We start from the raw sequence: 24,097 nt of genomic DNA, 5'->3' as shown, positions 1-24,097 counted from the left end.
AGTAAAATGGTCGAGTACAGTGTTGCGCTCGACGCGGCTGGTGCCAAAATTTAGAAGCCTTACTTACCTGACGATCTCAACTCAGATTATTTTTCGCTATGCTCAACCTGGGCCATAACATACCAACAGTAGGAAATATTTGAGGCCTGACTTCTTTCACTTTGGACATATCACGGCGAATATTCAGCTCTGCACCTTTTGTCTGTATATGTGACCATTGATATGCTACCATATGGCTTCCTCTTCCGTACCCGGACATGGGTACGGTGGTTCCTTGTCTTCTTTTGTCTTCAGTATGTGGTGGTTCTAGCTGCCGCGTCCAGCGATTCCTCACCAGCTCGATGGGGCTCCTACGACTTTTCCCGCCTATTCCAACCAGACAGCCTGCCGGAGGGAAAATGTAACAAGGACACCCCGTGCGAGACGGAGGCATGCTGCAACGGGAGCAACGTGAGTCCAACTTCGCCCAGTCTAATTTCGCGGTAGATGGCTCGAAGTTGACACTGCCAGTGTGGATTCTCACCAGAGCATTGCGGCGACGACTGCATCTCTCAGTGCGACGCCAAACCGGAGTGTGGAAAATACGCAGACCCTCCTGGAAAAGAATGCCCTATCAATGTCTGCTGCAGCGAGCACGGCTTTTGCGGGACAACAGAAGTAAGCAAGTGTCGGCCCAGTCTAGAGCAAAGTCCTAATAATGTGATGTAGGAATTTTGCAACAGCAAATGCCAGAGCAATTGTGACCAGCCAGGGTCGACCAGCCCATGGAAGAGTGATGTTCGCGAAATGGTCATTGGTTATGTGGAAGCATGGGCGTTTAGCAAGGATGGCTGCGGAAAGCGACAACTCGATGCCATCCGAGTCGATTCCCTCACGCATCTCTTTGCATCCTTCGGTTATATCAACCCAGGGACATATGAGATTTACCCCATGCCTGACGTCGACATCAAAGACCTCAAGGCCATCACCGACCTGAAGCAAAAGGCTCCTGGAATCCGGGTCTGGCTTGCGCTCGGAGGCTGGACCTTTAGTGATGACGGCACTGACACGCAGCCAGTTTTTGGCGACTTATCTAGCACACCAAGCAAGCGTAAGAAGTTCATTGATCAGCTTGAAAAGTTCATGTTGCAATGGGGCTTTGACGGGGTCGATTTCGATTGGGAATATCCTGGCGCCAAAGACAGAGGAGGCCATAGTGACGATGGCGTCAACTATGTCGCCCTCGTTGATGATGTGCGAAGACGCTTTGAAAATAGTCGCCGAGGATGGGGGGTCTCCTTTACAGCCCCTTCATCGTACTGGTATCTGCGACATTTTCAGATCGAGAAGATGATGAAATATGTGGATTTTGTCAACCTGATGACCTATGACTTGTGAGTCTCTCGCCCGTCTGGAAGCCCCGCTACTGACGTTGCTCACACCCGAAATAGGCACGGAAGTTGGGACAAGGACTCCGACTTCATCGGCCCCATCATACATTCCCACACAAATCTCACGGAGATTAAGCAATCCTTGGATCTTCTATGGAGAAACAACGTCCCTGCTAATCAGGTCAACTTGGGTCTTGGGTTCTATGGCCGGTAAGGCTTTGCCTATGATTTATGCAGCACTCTTGATAGTAATTTGCTGATGTCACTTTTAGAACTTACAAACTGAAAGATAAGGACTGCTACAAACCCGGTTGCAAGTTTAAAGAAGCAGGAAAGGCTGGTACTTGCTCAGTAAGTTAAATACCCATCTTCGTTCAACCTTCAGGCTCTAAACTCCGAAACTTTCAGGGGCAGGATGGCTATATGAGCTATCAAGATATTGCGGGATACCTGGAGGGCGGCAACGTTGAAGAGATCCATGACGCCAAAACTGCCACCAACTACTTCGTGTAAGACAAATCGGTGCATCATTTGATTTGAGCGACTAATGATGACGGTGAAAGGTATAATGGCGATCAATGGGTGTCCTACGATGATGTGGAGACAATAAAAGAGAAGGTGGCATTTGCAAACAAGCAAGGGTTCGTCCATGGCATTTCTCAACTTCGTGCTTACCTATATCGTAAGCTGACATCTTAAAACTAGCCTTCGCGGCCTTTTTATATGGGCAGTTACGCAAGACAACCACAAAAATGACCTACTGGATGCAGTTCTATACCCGGAAGGACTCGGCAAGTTCAAGGATAGAAACGGCGCAGCCAATGACGGAAACGATTGGACCACCGTCGAACCAGGAAACTGTGTTTGGTCAGGTAAGATATTGCACTTCCTGCGTCTGATTAGTGAGTGGTCAAACTGAAACTTGGACACAGATTGCGACGACTCCTGTCCTGGTCCATACGTGGAGATTACCGAGGTCCGATGCCGCGCAGGCTCCGATGGACAAAAGAAGTTCTGCTGCCCGTTGGCAAGCGCTCCAGATCCCGACGAGTGCAGATGGAGTGCTCACGCGATTCCTATTTTTGGCCTTTGTAATTTTGCAGGAGGTCGGCAGTGCAATGGCGATGAGGTTGAGATGACCACCAACAAGTGGTACATCGACGAGGACGGCGACGACGAGTTTTGCGCCTATTCTGATGCTTCTCTTTGCTGCAAAGAAGAACGCCCCTCGTTGTGCAAATGGGAGGACACGTGCGTCGATATCGACGGCGACGGTAAGCCCAAAGGTGATGCGTGCCCTAGTGGCAAGAAGTTTACGACTTATCGGGCTGGTCATTGCTCACATTTCAAGGACTCGTATCAGCCATTTTGCTGCGACGAGAATATTGAGCCACAGTGCCATTGGAAAGGGGAGCTAAAAGATGATTGCCAGCCGTCCTGTGGTTCGGATGAATCTGAATTTGGCGCTCATGACTACGGTGGTGGCAGAAACTGCATTTATCAGGGCCAAGGAAGGTTCCCCGAGACTGTCGACAAGCCCAGACTTCTATGCTGCAATACAGAGGCCATGAGAGTGAAGCTAAAGACCTTGCCGGTACCTCTCGAAAATCTGTTCCCGGAACCCGGCGAACAAAATGATGAGCCCGAGTTCAAAATTGAGGTGGATGCCGACAGTGGCGAGGACCTTCATCCAAATGAACACAGTTTTGGATGTAAGTTCAATGGTGATCTAGCTCTGGTTATTGTTCTAACTATGATTATAGGGTACATCATGTCCGGTCCAAAGGAAGAGCTTACCACGCTGAATAAGCGTGATGGATCGGACTGGGAACTCTTCGGTTGTGACACCGAGAAGCATGATGGGGTACAGTCCGCACTCATGGTATGTGGCAAAGAAGACGGACATAACTGTGATACCATCTTCGATGGTGGTGCAGCCGACACCGTCGTGGAGATGCCTCACGAGTGTGGGCCAGGCAAATATGCTATGGTTGTGAGCATCGAGCCTCACGAGGACAAGATAGTCCCGCGCCATCTGGAGGGCCGCATTCCCCAGTCGTCTACTATTTATAACCTTACATTTGACTACGGATTCCATAGGCTGAGCAAGAGAGGCAAAAGCGACGTGCTCTTCCGGGTCGACTACAGCGACTCCCCAGACTACTGGAAAGAAGTGGTTGGTAAGTTCTGTCATTGACGTCCTAGTGGCCCTACAACAGTATCTAATTAGATTACATAGCGGCGGCGCCAGATAAGAAAGACGGAAAACGACGTCGCGACATGGATACAGTCCACGAGATTGTTAAGCGTAATCACAAAGGCAGCTACAAGCGCTACCTCGACCACGAGTGGAAGACAGAGAAGCGGTCGACCCTAACTGACGACCTACATATTCTTCACAAGCGCTGGTTCTCCGCCTGGACCGCTGACAAAGTGGCCGAGACCAAGGACTGGATCCACAAGCAAGGGGATGTCAACCTGGAGCATGACATTCTTGAACATAGCGTGGACAAGACCTTTCAGTACGATCTTTTTAACGAAGAGCGGTCGTGTACAGTAGGCGGTATTCCGACGCATGTGAGGGCGCACATTTACGCCATCATCCAAGCCAACATTCAGACACCGGCCGTGCTTTCTCTTATTGGAAACCTCGGCGATCTCCGGACCTTTGACCAGTCGCACATCATGTTCCGGAACAAGGGGAGCATTGACGCGGCTCTAGTATTTAATGCCTTTGCGGAGCTACGACTACCGCATTATGAACATACCTTATTCGGTATGCTAATGCAAACCAGAAGCTATAGTGCTGCTGCTGATATAGACTAGGGGTTGCGCCATTGGGTGCCAGTTTCAAGGTCCCCGGTATCATCACAGTCGGCCCCGAATTCAAGGTCATCGGGTCAATGGATGGCCGGATGAGCCTCCACGCGTGAGTTATGGCTGGTCTTGACGTGAATAGGAGAAAGATGCTAACTAATAATCAAGGAATGCCAGAGTTGACTACCAGGTTGCCAAGTGGGACTACAGTCAAGTGTATCCCTACGTCGATGACTCCCCAATCAACGATAAGGAAAACCCTGAGAATGCTTCCTTTGGTCAAACGGACGAAGAAGGAGGTTCCTCAAAGCCTACTTTCGGCTACGATATTGGGGTTTCTGGCGAGCTCGAAATTCATGTGTAAGTGAATGAGCCAACGTTCAGAGCTGATCCATAATATCTGACCCCAAATGCTACAATAGCACCCCCATGATTACATTCGGAGTTGTATTTGACAGCAAATACGAGATACCAAATGCAGCCGTAAGTTTTAGTATATATGAACTCGAAGAGTTAGCCGCTGATGAAATGATAGGTTGACTTTGCTGTGGACACGTACGCCAAAATGTACGGCTCCGTGGGTTCCAACACCGATGAAGCATTGAAATACTGTTACGGAGTGGAGGCTGGATACGAAATGTTCGCGCGTGTTTCAGCACCGTAAGTGCTGTGCTGCCAATTTTATTTAGAACGCAGAGGCACTGACAATGGTGGCAGAACCTTATTCGGGGTCAACTTGAATAATAAGTGGAATCTTGCAAGTGGGGAGGTGAGTCGAGGTTTTTTAAATACCATGGGCCTTCTTGCTTACTATCTCTAGGTTGACGCTGTGCCCCAAACATGCGGCTCGTCCAGCGACGAGACGCCCAAGATCATGGATAGAAATGGCTCGTGGGGAGAAGAGTGGTAAGATAAGTAGATATTTCCCATATGTCAGAACTTTGGCCAAAGAGAGGAGTGGATTAATACTGCAAATTGGGGTTTGGATTTGTACTTCTATGTGAGCAAAGGCAGCCCTCGTACTTGGGACAGAGGGAGGTGTTAGACGCTTGCGTGAGAGTAAAGAACTCTGAAAACTCTGTGACCGCCCTGTTTCTGAGCTGATGTGTTGCCTCCCGAGTCCCATCTTAGTGCCAGTAAATTAGATATCCAAGTGGTAGTGGGCAGACAATGTGGCGGATGGACGGATCAACAACGTGTTAATGAATCCGCAGATGCTCCGCAATTGACCAAACGTTGCCTGTGATGGAGAAATTCCTTGTGAGAATAATTGAAGCCCCTCAGGTGCTGAGGATGGCGGCGAAGCGCCGAAGGATCCTACGGGAATATGTTTACATTCCTACGCAAACTTTGAGCCCGGATTTGGACATCGTATCATCTCACAGATGTGAGCTTACCAATTAGGTGGAATGATAGAATGCGCCGCGGTCCCTGGCGACGATACAATCCTTCAATCCCTACATCCACTAATCCTATAAGGGATTACCTACTCGTATAACTCCAGAATAATCTAAAAAGTCCGCGGCTAATCGATGTCGATCAAATTTATAATACGAGTATCCGTAGATCGCCCACAGCGCCTAGTAGTAGTAGCTACGGAGTAGTCTTTTACGAGATAAAGATATAGTAGACGAGCGATGTAGTGGATGAGGTTGACGCGGAGGCCTCCATAATAAGTCAATTTGAATGAAAGGATTCGAGAGGATCCTGCTTACATCTAGATGCCCTTCATTCCAGGCATGCATGTCAGCATGCGCCGTAGGATGGGCAAAGAACACCCATAAGCCATGACCACTCAATCGCACTGTTGCATCCACCCAACAAATTTGCCATAAGAAGAAGCTAGGAATCAGAGCGCTGAAAAGAAGTAGATGCAGGGGTTTTGTGCTGGCAGCCTTGTCCTAGGCAAAGGTGGGTGATGGTAGCTCAAGACCCATGCCGGGACCCAGCCACTAAGCAAATGATGAGTTTACGGGAAGTAGACAGTTTACAGAAATGTACTCGTCCATTGGCTACACAAGAAGACAATGCATTCTTGCTAGTACTAGGATTTCTTTGCGGTAACACCGGGCTGCGCCTTCGAATTTATCACCAAAGATTGAACGTAAGATATGAAGAACTTTTGACTGCCTTTGCGACTTGAAGTAATTTGAAGGATTTCTCGATCTCATCGATGGAAGGGTTTCATCTAAATGTAGTTAACGTACAAGCTACGTTTCTATGTGTCCAGGCGCTGGACGTGAAGTAGGCATTGCGATACCCGAAATTATATTCCTTCCACACTTATTGATCGGGCAGGTAGCACTTTCAACTCCAACATCATTGAAGGGAACATCTCATTTCCAAATACCAGCAGCACAGCTGTAACATTAGAGCAGTACGAGTGTATCTCTAATTCATCTCCCCTGAGTACCGTGAGCCGTTAAACTGGTGTCGAACGGCGATATAAAGTCGTCGAACCTCCTGCCTATCCCTTTCCTTTTCATCAGACCTCAACAACAACAGCCTCTACAACAAAGCAATACACAATATTCCAGCCTCTCTACCAATCCAACCTCAACCGCAATCATGTTCGCCAAGATCGTCACCTTTGCTCTCTTCTCTGTCGCTCTCGCGGCCCCAAGCGCGCCCCTCGAGAAGCGCGAGACCGGCTCCACATCCTACTTCACCCCCGGCCTCGGAGCCTGCGGCTGGACCAACGGCGAGGGTGATATGATTGCCGCCATTGATTCCGGTGTCTTCGACTCCCAGGCCCCTTGCGGCCGCATGGTCCGCGTCACTGGCGCTGCCGGTACCGCTGACGTGCAGATTGTCGACCGCTGCCCCGGATGCGGCCCCAACGGCCTCGACCTCTCCCCCACTGCCTTCCAGATGATCGTCGGTAGCTTGGATATCGGCCGTGCTGACACTACCTGGGAGTGGATCTAAACCAATAGAGTGATCAGGCGTGATTGCTATGTTTGAGGGGTTGCGCATAGCAATATGGTTTACAGACATAGGGTGGACTGTATATAAGATTCAGATTGTATAAAGTGTGTTTGTTTTTGAACTCGGGGAAATTAAGTAGGCAGTGTTTGAATATCTTCAATTATATTTGCTACTATATATTACCATGCCATTCGTGAGATTGTGAGCGCTTCCCCAGACTATCCGTGGCCCTTCCAGAGATTCACAGTGCGCATGCCTACAATAGAGACTACATCATGTAAAATAAACATGCTTTCTTCACAAAGTCACGGTGTAGATCTCACTAGGAGCTTTGCCGTCCCTTGGTCGAAAGTATAAACCGTGAGGCTTCGGAGCCATGGCCTGGTGCGCGGCATCTGCACAGCCGGTGATGGGATCGTCGTTAATCCCCGGCTCAGCGTCGATCTCGAAGACGGAGATGATGCGGGCTATTAGAGTGTAGACTACCCGGTTAGCAAGTGTGTAGCCTGCACACATGCGATAGCCTAAACCGAAGCTGTGGATGGGAAGATCGGGGCTTTCGATCCAGCGTTCTGGGCGGAAATTCTCGGGATCTCCGTACAGCGAGGGATCTATCAACAGTCAGAAGACTAACGCTGCCAATGATGGGCTGACTATTGGACTCACCCATATTACACGCAAAAGTATTCAATATCACGGTGGTACCTTCAGGGATCACCCTGCCCTCGTGTTGGAAGGTGTGTACGGCTAGCCTTGGAAGGGCTAGTCGAGATGGAGTGTAGTATCTGCGGACGGTTAGAAAGGTGGAGAGATAGATATAGATACAATCACATCATACCTCAGAATCTCGCGAACAAGTGCCGAGATGTAAGGAATTGCCTCCACATCTTCAAGCCCAGCTTTGAAGAGCTGCTCGTTGGTTGGGTAGACTTCCCGGATAGCCTTGAAAGCCTTTTCCTGGATCTTTGGTTGCGCGGCGAGAAGAGTCAACCCCCAGTGTATGGTGCTACTCTCCGTTGCCAATCCTCCAGAAAGAAATGTGAGAAGAACCGTAGAAAGCTCATCGAGAGGAAGTGGGTGCGGGCTTGCTTCGTTCTTGGAATATAGGCACTCCTCATGTGTGTTTTTCTGGATCTTGGCCTGGATCTCGTGGTTGAGAGTGGAAACATACTTGTCTCGGCGCACGCGTAACTTTACCGCCTTGGCATAATACCCGTTAAAGGGCCACAGGCGAAATAGAGAAAGGTAGTCCTGGATATTGTCCGTCATACTTCTCAGCCTCAGGATTTCGTCTTCCACCTGAATGATCTCCTGTGTGAGAGGGTCGCCGAGATACATGCGACGACCATAGCAGATGGAAAGTGATAGGCTCAGCGCCAGCCGCTTGATTAGCTTGGAAACCTCGAGAGCGCTCTCGCCCTCGTTGCCGTAGACGGCCAGTTCATGAAGAAGATGTCGAGTCTCGAGGTCGATCTTATCCAGGTTTGCTTTGACAGCTGGCTTGCTCAGCTCCGCGGATGTTGCCTTTCGGCCCCTTTTCAGAGCGTCCCCGTATACAGCGGTGCCAATTGTCGGCCCCAGAGTACCAGCAATGAGCTGCCATTCCCTCATTAGACTTGGTGAGGTAATTTGTGGGTAGATATTTCTCGTACCTTGTGAAATGTGTGAAAAATGGGGCGAGATGAGAGGGCGGTTGCGCTGCCCGTGAAGATATGCTTTGCCGCAGATGCAGAGTTGACAACAAGGATGGTCATTGATCCCATCCGGACCCGAATGACACTGCCGTATCTTTTGGACCACTCAAAAAATTGTCTGTCGGCATGTTTTCGGAACAGAGAGGGTAGACTGCCAACAATGGGCCAGGAAGGCGGTCCTGGGAATTGGCTAAGGGGCGAGCTCCGGAGGAAAAGGGCACAGCAAAGTGCCAAACAACCTGCAAGCAGCTGCCGGACAAGTCGAGATGTTGCAAGGCTTGACCAAGAAGACTCTTGGACTTGAAGTGAGAACTCATTGAGAATTCGGGGGACTTCCTGAAATGTCTCAAGATACTCCATGGTGATACTGGTTGGATTGGCGCAAGTGTCCTCTGTACGTGTAGGACTGCTCAGTTCATAGACGGAGGGCAATGCCAGAACGTTGACTTCAATTTATGTTTGGTTCATGTGATTAGGAGTTCGCCCCGTGGCATTGGGTGTTGCGGTCTGGAATGCTCCAATGCACTTTCATGTTGAAAATCATTATGCTAACATACGCACTTGTCAAGATACGCAAAGCGGATATAACGAGCACCCCCGTATCTTTTTGCCGCTTAAGACAAGCAAGTTTCTCGAGACCTGGCCCCGGAGGTGTCTTGGCTGTTACCGAGCCGTGTTCGCCGTGTTCGCCGTGTCCGAAAGACAAGTCACAGACAAGGAACAAGGAGTCAGCTGATGATTCAGACATACTGCTCTTTGATGTGATACAAAAGATTTCAACATAATACCGAGGATTTACATGATGAACCAGCGCCTTGTCTTCATGTAGAGATGTCAGCAGCATCCCACTTGAGTGCTTGCCCTTGGCTGCTGGCGCATGTCTCGCTCCACTGCTCAGACAAGGCCGACATCTGCAAGCCCGACATCTTCAGGGCTGACCCGTCCAAAGTCTTGCGCGTACATAAGGGGGCTAGCTGAAATGTTTCTTTTCTCTCCCCCGCATTCATGCCCGAAAAGTCTCGCATGCAACATGAAGGCATGGGAAGTTTTTAATCATCGTGTACATGTACATTCATCAATGTCAACAAAAGGCTGAACGTGCCGATACTCCGTGTCCCCCCCCCCCCCACATGTGGCTCTACCTGTATCTGTATTTCTTGGCTGTTTCCAGACCTGGGTAAGACTTGGAAGGTTTTGGCGCGGTGTTTTTCTTTTCCCAGAATAATAGAGCATTGTACGGATAGAACTTCCCCATCATTCGGTACCACTAGAAAGATTCTTTTCGACTGTCCGACGGTAGACACCGACAAGAGGAAATCATGATGGCTCTAGTCCCAGAAAAGAAATTCTCGTGTTGTGATGTTATGTAAGGGTCTATCCAAGTGGTGCCATTGGCTATTTCGTTCGATTGTATACTGAGCTCAGGCAGCCATGAGTCTATGGCAGCTTGCTCCAAGCTACAGGGACAAACGTTTTTTTATCCTAACCCTCAAAGTATGCTTCAATATATTTCCCCCCTGACCACTCCTCACCTCTATATCTGTGTATCAGTTGTTCGCAGGACTGCAAGCTTGCTCCGAACTGCGACATTTGGAGAATTAAAATTGCCCAAGTCTGGAGTTTCCTCCAACACAACGCCCTCTCGAAAGATCAGCGCGTAGCTGGAGCCACCGAAATGGAACATGCCCAACTGCTCTCCTTTCTTAACATGCTGACCTTCCAGAACTGTGATGTCACAGGTACTGATTTCCTCCATCCCGATGGCGATGAAAGCCATGAGCCCGATGTTGGGATTGTCCGCCTCAATAAGAAGGACTGCTCGTGTGGCCACAGATGACAAGTACGCCTGCGAAGCCCCCACCCCAGCCACCCCAATGTCCGTGATGTTTGGATTTTCAATACCCTGACTCAAGGGCACGCTGTAATAGGTTCCGTCGACTACGAACGCACGCCGAATGGTTCCAGAAACCGGCGCGTGCCAGCGATGGTAGGACAACATTGACAAGAACGCCTGTAGGACGGTTCCCCCGGCGAAATATTCCGCGGAGGAATCATGGTCGAGCATGTCGAGGACCGAATAGGGCTGGTCTTTCATAAAGAATTTGTCTCTCAGCTTGACTCCAGTTTTTATACTCATCACGACAGCTTCGCAAGGACTGGTGAGGATATCATCATCGTCTGGTCTCTCGACAGGGCGAGCGCCATCACGGAACTGGCGTGTAAAAAAGCCTACATGTTGTGGTCAGTGTCAAGGGTATAATAGATATGAAAGGAAACGAGATAGCCTACTGTCCCACGAATGAAACCCATGATACTCATCTGATGGATCACATTCGAAGATATCTTCAAACTTGTCAGTTGTGTTGTATGGTGCGTTGGCAGCTTTCTCCAAGGCCAACATGGACTGCTGGCCAAACCAGTCGTCGTCACCCCTTCCAAGAGAAAGCCGTGAGTCTGGACTCTATATACCAGAAATGTCAGTAATCATCGCTCAAGGATAATCATTGCCACGGGTTTAGAATGAGAAGCGTTGAGATAGTCGCACCTGCAAGTAGCTGCCCCATTCTTTGAGAACTTGCTTCAATAGGCTATTGACTTCAGGATCCAGGAACGCAGCAAGACCACTGTTTCATGGTTAGCAATCCAAGTTGTGGAATGAGTATGGCTCTCTGTCGTTAGCATACCTCGGTGTGCCCAATGGCCGGGCAAGAATAGCCGCTATTGGCGGTATGGGCGAGTGGAACCCAGGTGTAGTTGTCAGAATATGGTTTAGGACCTCCAACAGACGGTCGTAGTCGCGAATTTGTGGGTTTCCATGCAAGTCCTCGTCGTATGGCGGCATCTGGGGAATTTCGTCAAACATCTGCTCAAAGTACATGTATGCACGTGAGGATGATTCAATGAACATCTTCAACTCTTGCAGAGCTGGTGTCAGGATCTTCGGTGGGTTTGAGTCAACTTGGTTGAGAACACGCTGCAGATATGCATTGTGCGCAAGATAATCCTCTTCCCGCCATCTGCCAGCTTCGGGTACCCTACTTGCCGAAGCTTGGGTTAGTCTTGATGACTTGCTAAATGGCAAGGTAGAGAGATCACTTGGCAGTTTGTGGAGAGCAAGACAAGGCTGAAGATAAGTGCCTCTCATTGTTGTCAACGTTCATGGAGCCTTGTGACTCATCCCATGACACGAGTGATCGAAGAGCATGATGATTATAGGTAGGCCAGGTAGTGATTGCAATAACAAGTAAGATGGAAATAGACAACAGGACTGTCAAAAAGCCGATTCTATGTCGGTGCTGGATCATCTTGTCCGGCAACCATGGATGAGCCGATGGTGATTCGTTGCCCTAGGACAGGGGAGTTGAAAGTTTGTGGTGCCACCAAGGTCAACTTCCAGGTCCTCCGTGATGATCGCTGGTTTGTGGGAGCAGGCGAGGTCATGAATAGACCAGTGGCCGGGTTGGTTTTGAAGGTACATGGGGGAACAGGCAAACCAAGGTGATTTGCCGTGTGAAAAGCACTAGTGAATAGCCATAAGTAACGAACATGGTGTGTATGTACATGTACATGAGGTTTGAAACTAAACGCCACCACATCAGCTAGGCCAAGTTAAAAGCAACATTAAAGATGGGCGGACTCGCGAAACAGAGCCTTGGCTGAAGTGGAGTGTCGACGAAACAGTCAGCGACATTTCGGGAGAAGACATGCATATGTGACCCAACCCTGTTCGATAGTCTACATGGCTTGGGTCCGTGCTGAGACATGCAGCTTGAACACTTCAACATGTCCGTAGTTGCAGTGCAGGTGGGACAAGTGGCAACAAACCGGAATCCAGCCATGCTTCTTCGCAGAGGGAGCCATTGTTGTATTCCGGTGTCTCGGTCTCTCGGTCGGATGGTCGGACAGTCGGATGGTCGGACAGTCGGACGGTCGGTATACTCATGGCGGTACATGTGGGCCGAGCCGCGTCGCACGGGTAGATCTCTACAACATCTACGGTGTTGACATCACAGTCACAGATCAGGTTCCAGAACCGGCGAGATGCATGCATCAGGCCGGCGCGTACATGCAGCGGGAGGTCAAGCACATCGGCTCTATGCGAGTATTATTCTTTGACTCTTTCATACCATGAGAAGTTTTACTCATCGGGCTACCCTAGATCAGCGAGGTGTATTTTCGGAAGACGTGGTATGAAGTGACTAGACTATGAGACCATTACAAGGGCCCTCGCTTTTTATCGTGTGTACTTGTACATTCTGTTCTCTTGTCTACTGCCTCGTGACTAACTTTGTTGGTCATAACTATGGAACTAGATAGTCTCGTTCAGACGTTTGATCAAGATGCTCTCAATCGCCTTGTATGGATTTTCCTCCTGTGTTTTATCCGTCGGTCCGTCCAAGACTGAGAGCGCTGCCGTCATTGGCACACGCTCAGGCGCAGGGGCAGAGAGATAACGAACTGCTCGCGTCTTATGGACGCTCCTGAAAGTCTGAACCTGTGTCAGCACTATTACCGTAACTCAGGGGTGTCAAGTTGTTTTAAGCTTACCCGTAACTGCTTCACCATCTGATCAAACACCTCCCCAAGGGCGGTGTCATGGGGGCTCTTCTCAGACAGCTTTTTCCTAAAGGAATGGGCGGTGATAACGGCACATACGTCCCTCATGTTGCCAGAGATATGCATCTTCATCTCATCCTCCGGATGGTAGTGGTAAAGTCCCAAAAAAGCATCCACTGCCAGGAAAAGGAGGATCTGGCTACCTGAAAGCCCGCCATACTCGATTTCGTTGTCATACGACGCATCGGCTGCGCCCCAACTGTGAATTCCAGATACGTGCCTAACCCAAACCGAACGTGCCACATGGGGTTCATTCATATGCTCGTAAAGATACTGCATAACCTTGCGCAGATATTCCAGAGCCGTTTTAGAATGGGCGAGAGCCAACACCTTGTCACCTGCTTCGAAGCAGATTATGGCGCGAATGATGGCACGGTATATCGGTGTACTCTGAATTGTGCCATGTTAGCCAAGACACCCGGATCCTTTTATAGGAGGCCATATTACCATAACTTCGGAATCGTAAAATATGCGGCACCATGCAAGTTCCGTGTTGACAATGATGTCGGCCATGCCCTCGTTCACAGTATACACGAGCTGACCCTGAGCGTCGAAGTTGCAAACTGCATTAGCCATGATGTTCCCGCTGGGAGATGTAATGTCGAATCTTCGCTTGCAATATGACCATGCCACATCAAGTTCAGTGGGAAAACGGATTCGCTTCTCGTCTTGCGCTACCTTGACGACGGGATTTGTCGCCCATCTGCAGTCATATTAGCAAGGTAGATGATCCAAGGTAGTTCCTACTTCGTACCGGTATGCATGGCGCAAACAGGCAATGCATGAGTAGAATCCATTGTACGCTTCTCGTGAGAACGAATCCCAATCGCCAGCAGCAACGGCAGCCAAGGAACTCTCAGCTGCTTCAATGTCGATACAATCGGTGAGCAGAGCCTCCATGCGGGAGCGGAATTCCTGGCGCCTTTTCCGATTCAACTCATCATCTCTGGATGGGTCGGCAGTGACGAGGGATGGTGCCATCATCAAGTAGATATCCTTGTATGGGCGAAGGGGAAGCGGCCATTCGTCATGGTTGGCCTTTGGTGGCCAGTGGCCAGCACCGTCATCATCGACCAACTTGAGGAATGCCGAGAGAACATCGTGCTGGACATCTTCTTGCAGATGCCTCAAGTCGTCCAGATCATTCTGCGGAGAGTGTTGTGACTGTCCTCCGGAATACGAGTATAAGAGGACTAGTAGCGTCAAGAAGACGACGCAGCTCACGGCGACGAACATAATGCTTCAGTGCCACGTCTCGAGCAGAGGATTTGACAATTGACGAGATCGCAGAGTCGGTGCAGTTGAAAACTATTGTAGATATTTGCACGTTCACTACGGTGTGCCAGGTATCTGCAACAGGCACCTTGATTTTGCTAGCTACACATTACAAAGCTGCGATGTGCTTTCACGCCACTACAAAGGCTTTTGATACCTCCCTCTGTACTCGTACCAAAGGTATCAAGCGGAATCCCGTCAACTTTGGACGTATAATTGTCGCGGCATTTCCCGGCGACGGCGCATAGCTAGAGACGTATTAGTAAAATCGGAATAAGGTACATTAGCGTAAATCGATTGGTAACGAGGTTCTCGGGTCATCACAACTGAGACAACAGGGTCTCGTAGAATACAACTGAGACATGTTCCGTTTCAGCACTCCTGCTTTAAGCCACGGGGAGGGTGTAGGACTCGGATGCTCAGTTCATTCCGCTGAAGATTACGAAATTGTATACTTTCATGTTTCGGCCAATGACATTGAGGAACATTGTCCCGGATGCCTCTGGGTGCTTGACATCAGTGAGCCGCTGCATAACGCGGCTGAACAGGCGAAAAAGTAAACCTGGTAATCAATCTCAGTCATCCTGAGCTTCAAGCCCGCACCTCCGTCATTGGCACACGGATGCTATGCACCTCAATACCCTGTGGCGGGTTGTCCACGGCAAACCAATCTCTCCCACAGTCCCCATCGTAGAAGAAATCCTCGATCACCTGCCTTCGTACAGGTTTTCCAGTAGCCGTACGTGGCAACTCCTCATCCTCCCCCAGAACTCGGAGAACCGTCGGGAGCATCAGCGCGTCCAAAGTAGCCTCAAGGTCAGACCTAATACGGGCCAGCGTAATCTGTGACGATGTCGTGACATTGCCTCCCCTAAGTCTGACCACTGCGCCGCACAGCTGTTTGTTGTCGTCAATCGGAACAGCAACGACACAGGCCTCGGAGATGTAAGGCAGCTCCATCAAGGATTGCTCAACCTTGAGGCCCGGGATTCGGTTCACACCGAATACCACATCTGCCAATACTTAGCTATCATGTTATTAAATTGATCGCCGCACTTACAGTCGTCCCTCTTCCGACCATGGAAGATGATCTCGCCCTCTCGTAGCTCGACAATGTCCCCCGTCTTGTAGAAGCCCTCTTCATCAAACGCAGCTCGTGTTGCCTCTGGGTCGCCAAGATAGCTAGTAGTGATTTGCTTGTCAGTCTTAATTCTTAAATATTTTCCATGACTTTCCCACACTTACCATACGAATCTGTCTGGACTCTTGATAAACATCTCGCCATGCGTCCCTTCGGACAGCTTTACCTCGATGCCAGGCGCAGGTCTGCCAACGGAACCCTTCAGCACAAGTCAGCCAAATTCAGCAGGTGAAAGAAATATGCTCACGAACTAGCACATACCTCCAGCTTCGTGAGCCCTAGTGTTGGCAATCCCCCCAGCTCAGTCGTCCCATATCGGTTTTGAAGCGGAAGCCCCAAAACCTTCTCCCAAAATTCCATTGTCGGCTTCTCAACCAACCCCCCAATACATAGGAAGTAAGGCAGGCCACCAAAGTAGTCCGAGAATCTCTCTTGGTCCTCAGGTGTCAGCTCCCTGTCACCCACAAGCAGCTGTTTCATTCCGCGCAGCAGAGCTGGGTTGAAGACGAAGTTGTTGATGCGGTGGGTCTTGAACTGTTCTAGGACATCGCCTGCACTGGCTGGTCCCTCGAGGGCAATCACCATTTTTCCAGTGAGCAGGCCATCGATGACATTCTTGGTGCCGCCGAGCCAGTGGCTTTCGTTGTAGTTGACCACGGCACTGCCTGGCTTGTCAAGCGTCGATTGGGCTAGGCAAAGTCTTCGAAGCACGACTCCTTTGGAGTACCCTGTGGTGCCAGATGTATATACGACGAAACCGGGGCCATCGGGATCCAACTGCTGAGTGTTGTCGATGGTTACGTTGTTGACGTTGGATAAAGGAGGTGAGCGGCACGATATGGGCACAACGGCCAAGCTTTTTTCTTCCGTCTCGCTAACATGGGCACGGATTCGCTCAACATGCTCAATGCGTCCCTCATCAACCAGAATACAGGTTGCTTTAGCCTTGGAGATGAACGATGCAATCCTCTCAAGGGACATTTTGGGATCTAATATTTTTTAGCTCTGGCCCAACTGCCAGTATAAAGACTACTCACCTAGAGGCAGAAAGGCTCCCCCCAGAGCCCTCACGGCGAAGAAGGCGACTACAAACTCATAACCGGTCCGCGTACAGGCTGCCACATACGGGGTCTCGTCGCACAGAAGGCTTCTTTCATCAAAGACCTGTGGTGGCAGTCGAGTTCGGAGATCATTGCGTGTGACCAGAATGTCACTAAGCATCTCGGGATACGTCTTCTCAAAGCCAAAGACGTCTTTGATAATCAGCTGCGAGCCAGGCACATGCTGGGCTGCTTCAAGCAGTTTGGCAAGAACGGGATCTTGGGGGAATGTCTCGCTTAGTTCGGGCATGATCGACTGTTTGATGTCAAAATCTTTCTTGCAGTGGGAATTCGGAAGTTCGAGGGTGTCTGAAAGTGAACCGAGGAAGAGTCCCAAAGGACGTGGGGTAATGCCAGGTTAAATACTCGTACGAGTACTCCGTACAACATGGGCTAAGGGCCAAAATGGGCTGCCAATAAGGGTGCGGGACTAGAAGTGCGCAAGTACTCGTACATCGTGATTCTGCATTGCTATATAGAATACTTCCGGCGGCTCACATCCTCGACATTCATTCAATCACATGGGCAAGGCAATGAGCAAAGCTAACGCGTGACACTACAATTTCAAACTATCGAGTCTACATACTCAGTTTCATTAGTAGCACCAGGCTCGCATTTCCCTAATAACCTCTATCTCAAAATTTCCAGCATATGAGCATTTTAGCCCTAGGTCAACACACCCGCTCCCAGATTTAGCTTGCCACAGAGTCCCTCTTTTTGATAACCAAAGTGATGTTATCGGGAACAACCAGCGCCGCCTTGGAAACCAGTTAGCGCTACAAGAATGCGTGAATGGTACGGGGTTGTGTAGACCAACCTTGCCATAGGAGAATTTGTAGCCCGGAGGGTGCTGCCACTCCAAGTTTCGCACAAGTTCGGCAATGGTGCACTGCAACATCTGCAGAGAAAAAGTGTAGCCCAGACACTTGCGTGAGAAGATTCCAAAGGGGATAAATTCGCCTCGGGCCTGCCTGTTACGCAGGGCTTGTTTGACGCTTGCGGCATCGCTACCCCATCGGAAAGGGTCAAACTTCCTGGCAGATTCGCCCCAGATTTGGCCGTCGGTCTGAATTCCGTACGCGTGCCATCCGATCATGACCCCAGGTGGGATTGTGATGTTGTCATCGAAAGAAAATGGCTCAGTGGTCAAACGGTTTGTCATGTGTCCCAGTGGGGGATACAGACGCAGCGTTTCGTAGATGACCGAATTGAGCAGCGGAAGCTGGTCCAAGTCCTTGAGCGAGTAATCTTCGGGGAGAAGCTGCATCACCTCATCGTGGAGAAGATTCTGGATATGCGGGTTGCTACCAAGCTCCTCCAGGGCCGAATTCAATACCGTCTCGACATTCTCGTGCCCTGCGATGAAGAGCTGCTTCAAGTTCCCACCCCAGTGGAAATCCGACATCAGATTCTGCTCCCTGGCTTGATGCAAGAGGAACCCGAGCTTGTTCTCGCCTCCAGGAGCAGGCGGCAACTTGGCCCGTGTTTCAGCTAGGTCGTATAGCATAGTCTGCACCTGGTGCAGCAGGGTGTCTGTGTGCTGGGTGACGGACCACTTCCAGCCTGGAAGACGGTCAAGGAATGGAAAGAGACCTTTGGCTCGCCCCATAAACTTGCTGTTCTGGACCCCAAGTATTTGCTGGATGTTGAATTGCGAGAAATCCAGAGGTTTGAATTGCGCATCCAAGAAGTAGTCACCCCAGACGGAAAGCGCCCAGCGCCAGACCGCCGGGCCAACTCGGATTCCAGCATTGAGGCCGGTCGACTGCTGCTCCCTACACAGCTCGCCTGCCAAGTATTCGGATTTGGCCTTCATGAATGGAATGGTGGTGGGGATGCAGAATGCCGGCTTCAGGAGCTTTCGAAATTGTGCGTATTCATCGCCATCCGAGTCGATGATATTGATGCCGAAGAGCTTCGCGCCGCTCCCCCAGGGGATTCGCTCAGCCAGCCCTTTCTTCAGCAGTGTGCGCTCACTGTTCTTGAATATCTTGACCAGATATTCTGGCTTAGTTACCAGAATAGTCCAGTTTCCTTCGTGCCACAATGCGACGGCGCCATATTTCTCAATGGGCCCGCGGATTCGACGGTTGTAGACATCGGACTTGGAGGCTCCCCGTAGGACATCCCACACCTGCAGCCAGAGCGGTACAACAGGTATGTTCCGGGGGAAGTTGCGCGGGAGAGCAACGAGGTATGCTATCCAACATACAATGACTGCTGGCAGTAGAATAATTGGGAGGAAAGGCATCATGTAAACGCATCAACAAGGTGAATGATGTGTAGTTCTCAGATGGCCTATAGACGGACCGGGCCTCAGACTCGCAGTATGACCACCAAGGTAAGGTTCAAGAACACATGGAATCATGTGGATAACGGCAGCGTTGTTTGCTGTAATGATCCGTTTATTTGGCAGTCTAAGGTTGTCAGCGCACTCCGATATTCCCTGGCGTTTATCGTTCCTGTTGTGGACGCATACAGATACCGACGTGAGCCATGTCTCATCGTCCACTCTAGTCTTCTGTGTAACATTCACCCTCCCGCCTCTTTGCTTGGCGCGAGGAAGCCGACGGTGATCTCCGTGCCGTGCCATGATTAAGACACGCGTATGCCTTGGGGACCATGCGGCAACGCTGAGTTATCGGGCCCTCGGTGATTTGGAAAAGCAATGGGAGCTGTATTCGTATCGCCGACCTGAATACTCATACCCGTGCCTAATCATGGACCCATGGCGAGACCCGCACTGCAGTAGGGCTGCCTCATCACACTCCAATGGGGAGATATGATATCATAAAATGGGTGAGCTGAAACCAGAGAAGTTGTCTTGCTGTATCATGGCAATCGGATCGTTGGCGCTCCAAGGTTTCACCGAAGGTATCGGATCATCGGCGCTGCGATGTTTCAGTGAACGGACATGTACGAGTAGTGATAGAAGATGCCTTCCATGACCGGGGAGGCATCCGCCTGTCATGCGACGTCCGATAGTCCGATGTAGGAGTGGGCCAAGCGACCGAGGTTCAGGTAACCAGGGTCCGGTGTTCGCCCAGGGGGGCCGTAGACTCCGTACGCGGGCCGCCCCGTCTGTCTTCTGAACCAAAACATTGAAGACAGTACACTACTCTTGCAGATTACTACTACTCCGTACTCCGTACTCGCACGTATGTACGAGTGCGTTGATGCCGATTACCGGGGGGGGAGAACTCCACGCGGCCCATGTTTCATCCCGGAATGTCGCCTCTTCCACGGCCCACCGGTGACACGGGATCTAGCACAATAATCCTCGTGCATGCATGTGCTGGGAGGTAGTAGTACTACTACATAGTACTCCATGAGTCCGTGCCCTACCCGCAAGTCTGGAACTCGGTGTCTCGGACCATCTGTACGAATGCCGTACATGAACTGAACACTGCAGATGCATGAGCTGAAAACTGCAGATGCATGAGCTGAACTCTCAAGATCCAAGAATGGCATACGAGTAGATGATCTATCAAATTGACGGGGCCTGAGCACTCGGGCCAGCAAGCCAAGACGAATAATCACAACTACTGAAGACGGCACAGACTGGCGCTCACTTCATGTTAGGAACGGCCCAAAACAGCTATTACTAACATCAGGTGGCGAAGCAGCGCCCTGTTGTGGGCAACAGTCATACTACCCTATACATGTACCTATAGCGAGAGTCACAATACGGACGACAATGGACTGGGTGGACAAGAAAACCATGAACAATTGCATTCTGAATTTATCCGCTAGGCTGCCAGTGTATTGTGCTCGTATGGGAAATCTGATTCAGCCTAAGGCCCAGGAAAGGTCTGTTTGTCTATCACAGAAAGATTATACTCCAGCAAATTGGCCGCATCCATGATCTTGTCCGCCATAACGTCTTTCCATTTCTGTAAATCTATGGTTAGCAAGGCCAAGGCCAAAAGATGAATGTGAATGAGACTATGAATGAAGCCTCTTACCTTGGCATTTTCCCAGTTCTCCTTTGCCAAACTCCTGCTCAGCCCTGCCAAAGGTGGGGGGTTGCTGTGCCAAGCTGATGGTGCAAATAGGGCATGGTGGAAGTTGGAGTCGCTGTCAATGCCCGGTGCGTGGAAGAACTGGCGCTCAAACTCAAGATAAACCTTGTTTGCTCTCCGCACTTTGAGGTCCCAATCCCATGCTGACAGGGGCTTCCACCACGATCTCTTGGACGCTCTCAGGGATTCGGCATAGCTGTCAAACGCTTTGGCAGCCTGCGATAACCTGTCAACTGCATCGGTAATGTCGGTCATATCGACCTCTTGAGCACAGAGTTTGCTACTGCAAAGTTCTTGGACCCATTTTCGCAATGCCACTGCGTAGTCTCCGACGCTCACGTCTAGAACGGCAGGCTCTGTAAGGTGAGCGGCCATGAGCGATAGAATTCTGGCGCTGGTGACGTGGTACTCCCATTCGGGGTCGCCGATTTCGTCCATCCATTCGAAAGTGTCAAAGCCGGTGTGATATGGAAAGACCTTCTCCCCTAGGTACGGCGAGAATCCGACATCAACCGTCGAAACACACAAGTGGCCGAGAAAGGGATTGGCGTCGCCACTACCAGGAGTCCCAAAGTCACCACCCCAGACGTCTCGGACGGTCTGATGAGGCACAGTTTGGTTTGGTGATGGTACAAGGCTAGTTGCGGCCTGGACGGCCCTGTACAGGAGAGGCGTAGTTTTGGCGTGGAACTTGGACCCAGAGGCGGCCACAACCACGTTCAGATAGGCCACAGTGGTGGCTTTCAGATGTTGGAGATTCTTTTCGATCCAGAGAGAAGAGCCAATCTGAGCAAACTCTTCGCCCTCAAAGCTGGCGAAGACGAGAGTACGATGTGGCCGCCAACCACGCCTATAGGCTTCACCAAAGCTGCGTACAACTTCGTTGAGGGCGGCTGATCCACTGCCAGGATCTCCTGCTCCGGGGCCCCATGCGTCCCGATGGTTGCCAATAATAACGACCTCGTCACTCATGCTTCCAGGGATGGTACCGATAACATTCTGGACTTTGGATGGAACAAGATCCACATCGTTGACGATATTGATCTTGAGCTGACCGGGCGAGGGCCCGAGGTGATAGCCCACGCCGTAGTACATGAGTTCGCCGCCCTGCCAGCGATCACTCATATGCTTTCTCGATGAGGGACCAACTCCATTTAGGGGCGCCATAAGCCGGATGGCGTCGGCGTAGGATACAGGTATGCATGGGATTTTGGCTAGTAATCCACGATGAAAATCCTCTGTGCGGTACTAGTCAGCAACAAGATGCGGCAACCCTGCTCGAGGACGAGGAAGTCAAGTTGTTTCTCACCAGCGTTTCCGAGCCCTCCCCTCTCAATGGCCGTGGGTGGCCGCGCAACCCCATGTGGGTACGGCTTGTATCCGTTCCATTCGAGTAAGGGACCGTCATTCATGGGATCTGTGTACAGTATCAAGCCAATCAGACCCGCCCTTTCCGCATTGAATACTTGTGCTGCCCGGAAGCTTTCCAGACCACGCTCACGCAGGTACGGCGACGCATTTGCCAACTTGGCGATACCAATCTTGCCGGTGACGTTGACATTATGCTCCTCCATCTCCTGGAAGTCTTCTTCGCTGGCAAAGTTGCAGTAAACGTAGTCGGCAGTGATGTTGGCGTTGGCCGAGAAGCCAAAGAGGGCCGATACAAAACCCTTGTCCTCCGATGCTGGGCCGTCAACCATGGGTGCCACGTACTCGACCTTGTCGCCATCAAGGAGAGCTACGCGCTGATTGCCCCTGGGCAGCGGGACCTCAGTGTCGTGGGAAGATATGTGGGTGTCGGGAATGCCGAATTCCTTCCATCTGGCCTCGGTCCATTCCGCCTGATCCAATCCTTGGCCGGCGAGATGGGTCTCTGAGGTATAGTAGGTGCTCCAGCTGCGAGCATACTGACCAGACGGGACGGAAAGCAGGATGTTGTGCAGGTCAAAGGAAGAGATCATGAAATTGATGGTGGGTGTCCGCCAGTATGTTAAAGTGAGGATGGGAACGAAGAGGAGGCACCATTTCCATGAAGCAGAGCGTCTCTGCCGAGTCGTGGGTGGCTGGTGGGTAGGAAGCTTCTCCATCCTCCCCCGTGAGAATAATGGATAACGTAATGGAAAAGAGTCTCCCGAGGAGAAGAAATGCTAAGGAGGATTGAGGATGCCCACGAATCTGGAAGCAGACCGCGGGTTTTGTCGTTGGGGTCGTTGGCGTTGTTCGGACTTCGGATCACACATTGACCGGAGGTGCACTTCAGCTCATATCTATCGACATGTATCCGTACAGATGAATATTACATACTACAGGTACGGGAAGTACAAGAGCCCAGTCGAGATCGTCCCGCATGTTTCAGCAAGCCACACTAATTCGTCCCGCGTGTCTCTTCTGCACGGGGTCATGGTATCAACGGGAAAAGACATGGTTTTCCCCCGAAATGGCTGGCAGTACATGCGCGGCAAGCAGCTGGCTGGCGCCGGCGCTTGTATGAGTCCAGCCAGGTTCACCACTGAATGCTCGTACCGGCATAAAATGGGGATGCCTTTCTGCAGAAGGATGATCGCATCCGCGCGTCCCTCCTAGCACTAAGCAAATACCTTATCTGGGGAACTGTACGTCCGCACAATGGCTACGCTCTTTGGCAAGCCATCCCGGATCCCCTCTTCGACCCGTCTGCCTGTGGTTTGCAAGTTGACTCGGTTTTCGAGACCTACTCGCCACTACGCAGCATCCCCAGTCACCGCTGCGAGTCCACTTACAACACCTGAGTTGACGGCATCCAATCTCAAGGATGCAAGCCGGCCATTTCACGTTGGCCATGTTGCCGAGCTTCTCAAGCAAAATGGGGTCCTCAAGATCAACTTGGGCTTTCCAGATTCACAGAGCCAGTATCTGGAGCAACTCGTTCTTAGTCTCCATCAGAACCACGGCCACCGGCTTCCGATAACACACAGCGCGTCGAGAGGGTGGTTTTGGGATGTGCGACCGAGCGAGGTCACCTTCCAGACCGAGAACCACCAAGCCCGGTCGGAAACTATGGACGAATTCCCCTGGCACACCGACTGCAGCTATGAAGATCTACCACCACGGTACTTTGCACTTCATGTCCTCCAGCACGACCGATTCGGGGGAG

The 24,097-nt window shown here is 50.8% G+C and overlaps 7 protein-coding genes across 7 annotated transcripts; 2 read left to right on the top strand and 5 right to left on the bottom strand.

The window, feature by feature from the left end:
- Positions 1-616: 616 nt before the first annotated feature.
- On the top strand, positions 617-5,097 carry ACO1O0_008553 (glycoside hydrolase family 18 protein; the record flags this gene model as incomplete). Its single annotated transcript, XM_083197917.1, has 15 exons — positions 617-657; positions 762-1,373; positions 1,431-1,580; positions 1,643-1,721; positions 1,779-1,879; positions 2,076-2,242; positions 2,303-3,082; positions 3,134-3,550; positions 3,610-4,146; positions 4,197-4,299; positions 4,356-4,547; positions 4,610-4,670; positions 4,723-4,847; positions 4,905-4,956; positions 5,008-5,097. 15 exons carry the CDS (start codon positions 617-619, stop codon positions 5,095-5,097), a joined length of 3,507 nt encoding a protein of 1,168 aa, XP_083045652.1.
- A 1,658-nt stretch (positions 5,098-6,755) lies between these two features.
- Positions 6,756-7,115, top strand: ACO1O0_008552 (RlpA-like double-psi beta-barrel domain-containing protein; the record flags this gene model as incomplete). The annotated part of the gene is made up of 1 exon (XM_083197916.1): positions 6,756-7,115. One exon carries the CDS (start codon positions 6,756-6,758, stop codon positions 7,113-7,115), a length of 360 nt encoding a protein of 119 aa, XP_083045651.1.
- Positions 7,116-7,412: 297 nt separating this feature from the next.
- Positions 7,413-8,726, bottom strand: ACO1O0_008551 (uncharacterized protein; the record flags this gene model as incomplete). Its single annotated transcript, XM_083197915.1, has 3 exons — positions 7,413-7,726; positions 7,782-7,900; positions 7,954-8,726. 3 exons carry the CDS (start codon positions 8,724-8,726, stop codon positions 7,413-7,415), a joined length of 1,206 nt encoding a protein of 401 aa, XP_083045650.1.
- A 2,287-nt stretch (positions 8,727-11,013) lies between these two features.
- ACO1O0_008550 (uncharacterized protein) lies at positions 11,014-11,687 on the bottom strand (the record flags this gene model as incomplete). The annotated part of the gene is made up of 4 exons (XM_083197914.1): positions 11,014-11,038; positions 11,107-11,270; positions 11,355-11,433; positions 11,494-11,687. 4 exons carry the CDS (start codon positions 11,685-11,687, stop codon positions 11,014-11,016), a joined length of 462 nt encoding a protein of 153 aa, XP_083045649.1.
- A 1,431-nt stretch (positions 11,688-13,118) lies between these two features.
- Positions 13,119-17,192, bottom strand: ACO1O0_008549 (class I adenylate-forming enzyme family protein; the record flags this gene model as incomplete). The annotated part of the gene is made up of 10 exons (XM_083197913.1): positions 13,119-13,298; positions 13,358-13,816; positions 13,874-14,129; positions 14,181-14,572; positions 15,157-15,228; positions 15,305-15,714; positions 15,762-15,883; positions 15,947-16,041; positions 16,104-16,831; positions 16,880-17,192. The coding sequence occupies 10 exons, from the start codon at positions 17,190-17,192 to the stop codon at positions 13,119-13,121; spliced, it is 3,027 nt and encodes a 1,008-aa protein (XP_083045648.1).
- Positions 17,193-17,520: 328 nt separating this feature from the next.
- ACO1O0_008548 (uncharacterized protein) lies at positions 17,521-19,193 on the bottom strand (the record flags this gene model as incomplete). Its single annotated transcript, XM_083197912.1, has 3 exons — positions 17,521-17,562; positions 17,760-19,076; positions 19,155-19,193. The coding sequence occupies 3 exons, from the start codon at positions 19,191-19,193 to the stop codon at positions 17,521-17,523; spliced, it is 1,398 nt and encodes a 465-aa protein (XP_083045647.1).
- Positions 19,194-20,736: 1,543 nt separating this feature from the next.
- ACO1O0_008547 (uncharacterized protein) lies at positions 20,737-22,925 on the bottom strand (the record flags this gene model as incomplete). The annotated part of the gene is made up of 3 exons (XM_083197911.1): positions 20,737-20,835; positions 20,908-22,202; positions 22,238-22,925. 3 exons carry the CDS (start codon positions 22,923-22,925, stop codon positions 20,737-20,739), a joined length of 2,082 nt encoding a protein of 693 aa, XP_083045646.1.
- Between the last annotated feature and the right edge of the window lie 1,172 nt (positions 22,926-24,097).

Source organism: Amphichorda felina (assembly GCF_050947745.1).
Source record: "Amphichorda felina strain 45539 chromosome Unknown scaffold_9, whole genome shotgun sequence".
NCBI classification, from domain to species: domain Eukaryota; kingdom Fungi; phylum Ascomycota; class Sordariomycetes; order Hypocreales; family Bionectriaceae; genus Amphichorda; species Amphichorda felina.
This window is presented reverse-complemented; position numbering and strand designations above follow the sequence as displayed.